Source organism: Mandrillus leucophaeus, unplaced genomic scaffold (assembly GCF_000951045.1).
Source record: "Mandrillus leucophaeus isolate KB7577 unplaced genomic scaffold, Mleu.le_1.0 Scaffold215, whole genome shotgun sequence".
Taxonomy (NCBI): Eukaryota; Metazoa; Chordata; class Mammalia; order Primates; family Cercopithecidae; genus Mandrillus; species Mandrillus leucophaeus.
The window spans coordinates 143,750-152,861 of NW_012102199.1; the positions used below are offsets into that span (position 1 = coordinate 143,750).

Genomic DNA, 9,112 nt, shown 5'->3' on the forward strand with positions numbered 1-9,112 from the left:
AAAAGCCAGGCATGGTGGCATGTGCCTGTAACCCCAGCGACTTGGGAGGCTGAGGCAGGAAAATCGCTTGAACCTGGGAGGCAGAGGTTGCAGTAAGCTGAGATCGAGCCACTGCACTCCAGCTTCGGTGACAGAGCGAGACTCTGTCTCAAAAAGAAAAAAGAAAAGAAAAGAAAAAATGAACATCCCATACAGACAATTAAGTGTTATGAACTGAAAAGCACATCGAATCAGGAATGGTAAACCAGGGCAGGCCAGAGTCAATACAGGTGTAAACTAGGGCAGGCTGAAGATTGTAAAATTGGAACTCAGGCTCAGCTGTCAGCTCCCATGTGGGAATGAAAGTCCAGGCTTCCTTTAATGTAAACCTCCTGGTTTTGTTGTTGTTGCTGGTTTTGGTTTTTGTTTTTTGAGATGGTGTTTCGCTCCTGTCGCCCAGGCTGGAGTGCAGTGGTGTGATCTCGGCTCACTGCAACCTCCACCTCCCAGGTTCAAGGAATTCTCCTGCCTCAGCCTCCTGAGCAGCTGGAATTACAGGCACATGCCACCACACTCGGCTAATTTTTTTTTTTTCTTTTTTTTGTATTTTTAGTAGAGACAGGGTTTCACCATGTTGTCCAGGCTGGTCTCAAACTCCTGACCTCAGGTGATCCACCCGCCTCAGCCTCCCAAAGTGCTGGGATTACAAGCGTGAGCCACCGCACCTGGCCTAGATCACCTTTTTGTGACTTCCACATACAACAGGTAAAAAAGGAGTTTTTCCCACTGATAAGTAAAGCCCCCATTGCTTGTCTCCAATTCTACTTCCCAAAGATAACTCTGTGGGATTTGGGGTCCAGAGGCCATGGATTGGAGGCCTCTCCAAGGCCTCCTTTTCACTCGAAAATTCTGGACCACTTCATCTCTGCTGGAATGAAAGTCCACAGGTTAAGGATGTCGCAGGGGAAAGCAGTATATGCAGAAGCAGGAGCACCAGGGTCCAGCCTGGAGAACACTCACAGGAACCAGTCCACGGCGATGATGAGCGTGATGTCCTCCGTGGGCAAGCCGACCGACGTGAGCACAATGACCATGGTGACCAGACCCGCCTGCGGGATGCCAGCAGCCCCAACACTGGCCGCTGTGGCTGTGATGCTGCAGGGGGAGGGAGAACATGGGGAGGCAGGTGGAGGGAAGAAGGCGATGAGGAAGAGATAGGAAAAAGACAGAGAGAAGGGAAGAGATCCGCTCCCCAAGGCATCTTAAATTAAACGCCCAAGCCAGACAGACACAGAGAGAAAAATACTGCTTGATCTCTCTCTCTCTCTCTCTCTCTCTCCCCTCTCTTCTCTCTCTCTCCTCTCTCTCCTCTCTCTCTCCCTCCTCTCTCTCTCTCTCTCTCTCTCTGAAACAGAGTCTCACTCTGTTGCCCAGGCTGAAGTGCAGTGGTGTTATCTCAGCTCACTGCAACTCACTACTCAATCCCACCTTAACCTCCTGAGTAGCTGGGACCACAGGCACATGCCATAACACCTGGTTTTTTGTGTGTGGTTTTTTTTTTGTTTTTTTTTTTTTGTATTTTTGTAGAGATGGGATCTCACTATGTTGCCCAGGCTGGTCTCAAACTCCTGGGCTCAAACAATCCTCCCACCTCAGCCTCCCAAAGTGCTGGGATTAAAGGCATGAGCCACCATGCCTGGCCTTGACCTCCCCCATACTTAGAATCTAAAAGATAATAATAATAAGTTGAATACATAATTGGGAGATGTAGTCAAAGAATTCAAAGTTGCATTTAAAGGCCAGGCACGGTGGCTCACACCTGTAATCCCAGAAGTTTGGGAGGCCAAGGTGGGAGGACTGCTTGAGCCCAAGAGTTCAAGACCAGCCTGGACAACATAGTGAGACCCTGTCTCTACAAAAATTTTAAAAAAAAAAATTATCAGGGATGGTGGTGCATGCCTGTAGTCCCAGCTACTTAGGAGGCTAAGACGGGAGGATGGCTTGAGCCCAGGAGGTTGAGGCTGTAGTGATCTATGCCTGCATCACTGCACTCCATCCTGGGTGACAGAGTGAGATTCTGTCTCAAAAAAAAAAAAAAAAATGCAGTTACGTAGGGTGAATATATCTAGAGATCTAAAGTACTATAGGAGGAGTACAGTTAATAATATTTGGGTGTACACTGGAAATTTTCTAACAGAGTAGATTTTAGGTATTCTTAGTAGAAAAAAGAAAGGCAACTATGTAAAAGGACAGATTTTAACTGCACTCCAGCCTGGGCAACAGAGCGAGACTCTTGGCTCACTGCAACCTCCGCCTCCCACGTTCAAGTGATGCTTGTGCCTCAGCCTCCCGAGTAGCTGGGATTACAGGCGACAGCCACGACGCCCAGCAAATTTTTGTATTTTTAGTAGAGATGGGGTTTCACCATGTTGGCCAGGCTGGTCTCAGACTCCTGACCTCAAGTGATCCTCCCGCTTTGGCCTCCCAAAGTGCTGGAATTACAGGCGTGAGCCACCTCGCCTGGCAGAGTTTACTTTCTAGTATGGGAAGCAAATAATAAACAAAATGAATAAGTAAAATTCATACTATATGGAGATGGTACTACATGGGGAAACGGTGCCTCCTTAGCAAGACCGGATATGCCATTTTAAACAGGGCTTCCCTGAAAAAGTAACGCTGAAGACCTGAAGGAGATAACAACAGCTCACTGCTATTTTTATAATGACTAAGTTGGAACCATTGGATGATAGGACGTATAAACACAGGAATAGATAAATATATAAGGCCTATAAATACAAGAATCTATATTCATAACAAGAACCTCGGGTTATTAGGACGCACCAGCCATGCTTTGGAAAACACTGGACAAAGGGATCTCCCACGTGAGAGGGAAACTGACGGGAACGTCTTGGCAGCTCCTGACAGCCTCAGGTGGCAACTTTACCTTTCACCTCATCCGGCATTGGGTTCTTTCCACATCCCCCTTCCAACATCCGAGGGCTCCTCTGAGCTCCAGCTGTGGCCCCCTCCTCCCTCCCCAACCCTCCCAGCCAAGCTGAAGATCGCTGAAGTCTCATCTGCTGGCAGATCCCCTCACCTGATGGTTGTGATCTGACCCAGGTTGAGCTCGTAGTTGTTAACTTGAGCAATGAAGATGGCAGCCAGGGCCTCGTAGAGGGCAGTGCCGTCCATGTTGACCGTGGCGCCCACGGGCAGGACGAACCTGGTGATGCGGCGGTCCACACCCAGGCCCTCCTCCAGGCAGCGGAAGGTGATGGGCAGCGTTGCTGAGCTGGGGGAAAGAGCCCAGGGTTGAGGACGGGGCGTGGCCTGGTGGGGGCGGGGCTGGGAACAGGGTGTGGCCTAGTGGGGCAGGGCAGAGAATGGGGCGTGGCCAAGCCGAAGAAAGGCTGGGAACAGGGCGTGACCTAGTGGGGCACGGCTGAGAATGGGGAGGGCTGGGTCACATGGGCGGGGCTGAGAACAGGGGAGGAGTAGGTGAGGCGGGGCTCAGAGCAGGACGTGGCCAGGTGAGGAAGAACTGAGAATAGGGCGTGGCCAGGCAGGGCGGGGCGTGGCCTGGGCAAAAATGAGCCGAAGGAGCGTTCCCCTTGAGAACATTGAGCAGGCCAGGTGGGGGCTCCGCAAGAGGCAGAAGCCAAGGGTATAACATTTCAGAGGCTGATAACTGCGCAAAGGAAAGGAGCAACTCCCCATCATACAGGGAGAAAACAGCAATGAGGGTCCCCCAAGCTGAAGATCTCTTGACCCACTTAAAGCCAATAGCTAAGACCAATGACTACACACACTAGTTTATGGCACTAGTTCATTCTACCTATCCATTTCCAGAAAGGACAGGACCAAAGGTCTGCTGACTTCAGGGAGGGCCCCTATTCCAGACTCCCCTGTTTGCACCATCATTGACCTCAGCTATGTTAACTTTCTCTATCCATCTCCCCACCATGTCTTATGGGAGAAAAGTGACCTAATTGGTTGGCGAGTTTAGTCAAAGAAGTGGGCATCTCATTTGGGGTAAGCCTGTCCACAGGACATGTGCTCTGTGGTCAGCTTTATATCATACGGTTGGAATCCTGGACTCATAGAGGGTCTTTGGGTGTCCAGCTCAGCGGTGACTACGTGAGTTTAATTCTAGGATACAGTGACATTAGTCTTACATAGGCATAGACCAAGAGGCACCAAGATACCCTGACCAGCATTATGGGCAATTTTAAAAATTCTATTTTTGACCAGGTGCAGTGGTTCGTGCCTGTAATCACAGCACTTTGGGAGGGCGAGGCGGGCAGATCACTTGAGCTCAGGAGTTCAAGACGAGCCTGGCCAACATGGCAAAACCCCGTCTCTACAAAAAAAAAAAAAAAAAAAAAAAACACTTAGCCGGGAGGGCTAAAAAAAATTAGCCAGGAGGACTGGAATCACGCACCTGTAATTCCAGCTACTTGGGAGGCTGAGGTGGGAGGATCACTTGAGCCTGGGAGGTGGAGGTTGCAGTGAGTGGAGATCACACCACAGCACTCTAGCCTGGATGATAGAGTGAGGCCTCATGTCAAAAGAAAATTTAAAAAAAAAAAAAAGATATTTTTGGCTGGGCGTGGTGGCTTACACCTGTAATCCCAGCACTTTGAGAGGCCAAGGTGGGTGGATCACATGAGGCCAGGTGTTCAAGACCAGCCTGGCCAACATGGCAAAACCCCATCTCTACTAAAAATACAAAAATTAGCCAGGTGTGGTGGCGCACACCTGTAATCCTAGCTACTTGGGAGGCTGAGGCAGGAGAATCGCTTGAACCTAGGAGGCAGAGGTTGCAGTGAGCCAAGATCACATCACTGCACTCCAGTCTGGGCAACACAGTGAGACTTTGTCTCAAAAAAAAAAAAAAAAATTCTTCCATCTTTTTGGCTGTTGTGCTACTTTTCAAATTGTTTTTGAATTGGGATGATGCTCTTAATTAATCCCCTAAAACTACAAAAGAAGAAGAGGAGGAGGAAGAAGAAAAAGGAGAAGAGAATAAAGGGGAAGAAAAGAGAAGGAGGAGGAGGAGAAGGAGGAGAAGGAGGAAGAGGAGGAGGAGGAGGAGGAGGAGGCGGCAGCAGCCAAGAGATCTCCCAGACACCATCTCACAAGCAGAGATGACACCCTCTGAGCTAGGAATTGACTGAGCTCATGGGGCATCCTGGAATCTTCCCTCTTAACCTCAAAATTGGTACCTGGTTCTCCTCCATAGAAAGTTAAAAAACAGGAAAGGAGAAAAGGAGATCAGGAGAGCCAGCCCGGGACAATGATTGGCCCCCAGGTGTTGCACCAGCTGGAGGCCCTCCAGAGCCCTGGACATTACTGGATGTCTCAGAAGAGGTGTTTAAGGAAGGGAGAGGGCAGATGCCCTAGGAGAGGACATGAAGGACAAGTGCAACCAGAAATGGTGCTGGGGTGGGGAGCAAGGCCATACCTGGAAGACGTGCCCATGGCAGTGATGAGGGCTTGTAGCATGCCCCCAATGAAGGGGAAGGGGTTCCGGTGAGTGATGAGGAAGTAGATGAGGGGAAGGACGCCGCCAGCATGGAGGAGCAGGCCCACGATGACGGTCAGGGTGTACATGCCCAGCTGACCCCCCAGGACGGCCATGTCTTCCATCTCCAGAATCTTCCCAGCAATCAGGAACAGGATGCCCACAGGTGCATACCTGTGTGAGGGAGCCACATACCTGTCAGGGCTCCCTCCTAACCCCCCTTGCAGGTCTGAGGCTGGCATCCCCAAGGCTTTGCTCATATAGGGCCCTGGAGCCACGCAGTACCCACGATACAGCACCCTACTCCATCCCAGTCTTCCCCGTACACTAACGAATGCCACTGGGCCCCACGAATGAAGCCCACCTCCTCCTCCTGCTCTTCCTTATCTCCCCATCATGGTAGAAAAGGTCCTACAACTCCAGGATATACAACCTTTCAGGTGCCTACTCCCCATTCAAGCCCTCTCAACCATGCCCCAAATAATCACTACCTTCAGGATCCTTCCCTAGACGTTGCCAAGGCATTCCCTGTCTCTGGTCTTCTAAGCTTCCCTTATCTTCTGCCCCCAACTCTTTGTTCCACATTTGAAACTTATATGCCCGTTTTCTCTTCCCTATCAGTGCCTGTTCTCACTCATTCACCAGCCTAATAATTTCCCTCTCAAAACACCTGTCCTATCCAAATCACCAATGTATTCATTCATTCCACAGATATTAACTGAGTACATACTATGTTCCAGGCACATGGCTCCTATCCTCATAGCACTTACATTCTGTTATGGACTAAATGTTTATGTCCCCTTCCCTCTCCAACCAAATCCATATGTTTAGATCCTAACCCCCAGTGGGACAGTATTGGGAGGTGATTAGGTCATGAGGATGGAGCCATTATGAATGGAATTAGTGCCCATATAAAAGACACACCAGAGAGCTCCCTCCATCCTTCTGCCATTCAAGGACACAGCAAGAAGACGCCTTCCATGAACCAGAAGACAGCCCTCACCAGACACGGAATCTGTGGGTGCTTTGATCTTAGACTTCCCACCCTCCAGAACTGTGAGAAATACATTTTTGTTCTTTAAGCCACAATATCTATGTATTTTTGTTACAGCAGCTGACATGTACTAAGACACATTCTAATGGGGAAAGCAAGAGGTACACATAGAAACGCACCAATTACAAACTTCAAGTGGTGATAACAGCAAAGGAGAGTCACTGTATGGGACTGCTTCTGAGCAGATGATCAGAGAGGGCTTCTCTGAAGAGGTGACATTTAAGCTTTTACATGATAAGAAGGTACCCTGGGTGTCTGGGAGAAATCATTGCAGGCACAATGCAAAGACTCTGAGATGGGCATGCCCTAGGAGTGCTGGAGGACCAGAGAGAAGACCAGTGTGGCTGGAGTAGTGAGTAAAAAGGAGAATAAAGAAGATGAAAGAAGCAAGTTCATCAGGGGCTCACCTGTTTTCCCCACAATCCAGCCCACTGGTCAATCATGTGAGTTTCTGCCATCGGCACCATCATCTCATTTCTAGGCTTCAGTGGCTACTCCTCTCTCTTTAAAAATCGAAGTCTACAGCCGGGCGTGGTGGCTCACACCTATAATCCCAGCACTTTGGGAGGCTGAGGAGGGTGGATCACTTGAGGTCAAGAGTTCAAGACCAGCCTGGCCAACATGGTGAAACCCTGTCTCTACTGAAAATACAAAACTTAGGTATGGTAGTGTGTGCCTGCAGTCCAGCTACTCAGGAGGCTGAGGCAGAAGAATCACTTGAACCCAGGAGGTGGAGGTTGCAGTGAGCCAAGATCACACCACTGCACTCCAGCTTGGGCAACAGAGTGAGACCCCATCTCAAAAAAAAAAAAAAAAAAGGAAATCTACTTTGACTCATGTTCATCATGGATGTTTTGGAGGAGGCGGGGACCTCTTGGGAAGGCGGTACAATAGCTTGAGTCAAAAATGAGGATGTGAGGGACTTCTCCAGTCACATCTGTGTTCTCCAAACTGCTCAGAGTTGGCCCGGGGAAGTAGTTGCTGAGTCTTCTCCAAGTCAACATGACTAGATCCACCCCTGTGCTTACTCTGAGTATTCCCTCTCTCAACTTCCTCACCTCCATCCTTCCACCTCATCCCCTGCAAAATTCCTCAGCCCAAGATTAATTGTGCATGATTTCTTACCCCGTACACTCAGCCACCTGGCAAATCTGGACATTTCACCCAGTCATGCCAATGACAGTGCTATACATTCATTGTTCCCAATTTAGCTGAGCCTTCATTGTTCCTTGTTAATTATCTGCTTATCCTGAATAAGCTCCCCACTCCCATTCCTTTCAAATGCTTTCCCAGGCCCTCAACTTGGCCTCAAGTTCCTTATATGTAGTCTTCAAAGTTTCCCTTCTTGTTAAAGAATAAATCTTAAGTGTTAAAAATCGTTTCTTTTAAAGACTAACTTCCTTCAAGCCTCCTTACTTTATGCCAGTAACTTTTTGTTAAGCCCTATCCTATGTAGCTATTGACATGTTCACAGGCACATAGTACATTCTACGTCCTTGTAGTTTAACAAAGATATCGGTGCTGGATGTGCTCACAGGCACGTCCCAGCTCGCAGCCTATACCCCTTCCTTATTTGGGAATGTTATTACTTTTTCTAAGTCCTTTTGTAAGCAACTTCCTCTTTTCCTCTGTTTTCCATTGCTTTTACCTACTTAGAAAAGTTTTAAGTTATTAGCCAGTTGGGTTTTAGTTTAGATTGTAAGGTCTGGCTCCAGCCAATGGAGACAGGACACAGTAGCAGGGACAAACTGTGTAAGGGATAAAAATTGCTTCCCTCCTTTGTTCAGGTGTGCTCTTGCCGTTGTTCCATCTGCAATGAGCACCCTTTCTGCAGAAGGTAAAAATTGCCTTGCTGAGATAATTAAATTTATGTTCAAGTGCTATTTCTTTGCGGCACTGGGGAACAAGCATTCTGTTTCTAAATAAACATTTTACATACGACACTATACAACTTTCCAATTGTTTGGGATGACGTACAAAGTCTTCTCCCATTTGGGATCTGACAGCTTTGTTAATATCGTCCACCACCACTCCCAACTTACCCCATGCTCTCACCTTCCTGAATGCCCCACCACTCTCCAAACCTTCAAGCTTTGCATGTTCTCTTCTCTCTGCCTGAAATACGTCTCCCCTCTCACTGTCCAGTTGAAGTCCTACTCACCTGTCAAGATGCAGTTAACAGGTGACCTTCTTCATGACTCCCTCTTCAGAAAGCATTCACTGTGTACCCCTCTACTCACTGCTCACTTCTCCATGTTCCCAACACTTTTTAAATGTTCCTTTACTACAGAACCTACCACCTTGTGTTATATTGATCTACAATGTGTCTGTCTCCCCTAAGATTTTGTGAGCTCCTTGAGGACAAGTATGAGTGCACTGTGTCTCTGTATTCCAGAGGTCAAGACAAAGTCTGCCTGGGAAAATGCCTGCTGAGTGAATAAAGAAATTTCTGAAGGAATGAAGGAATTTAGAGAAGGAAAGACGAGGGAAGGGAAGGGAAGGGAAGGGGAGGGAAGGGAAGGGAAGGAAAGGGAAGGGAAGGGAAGGGAAGGGAA

At 48.5% G+C, this 9,112-nt stretch overlaps 1 protein-coding gene across 2 annotated transcripts in view; it reads right to left on the minus strand.

Moving 5' to 3' along the window:
* The window catches only part of SLC1A6 (solute carrier family 1 (high affinity aspartate/glutamate transporter), member 6), a 36,575-nt gene that overhangs the window by 1,112 nt on the left and 26,351 nt on the right, over positions 1 to 9,112 (minus strand). For both annotated transcript variants that reach the window (XM_011980568.1, XM_011980569.1), the window contains 3 exons: positions 5,444 to 5,677; positions 3,077 to 3,271; positions 1,000 to 1,134 (listed from right to left, as the gene is read on the minus strand). In XM_011980568.1, coding sequence (XP_011835958.1) covers positions 1,000 to 1,134; positions 3,077 to 3,271; positions 5,444 to 5,677 — 564 coding nt within the window. The remainder of the gene's footprint in view (positions 1 to 999; positions 1,135 to 3,076; positions 3,272 to 5,443; positions 5,678 to 9,112) is intronic.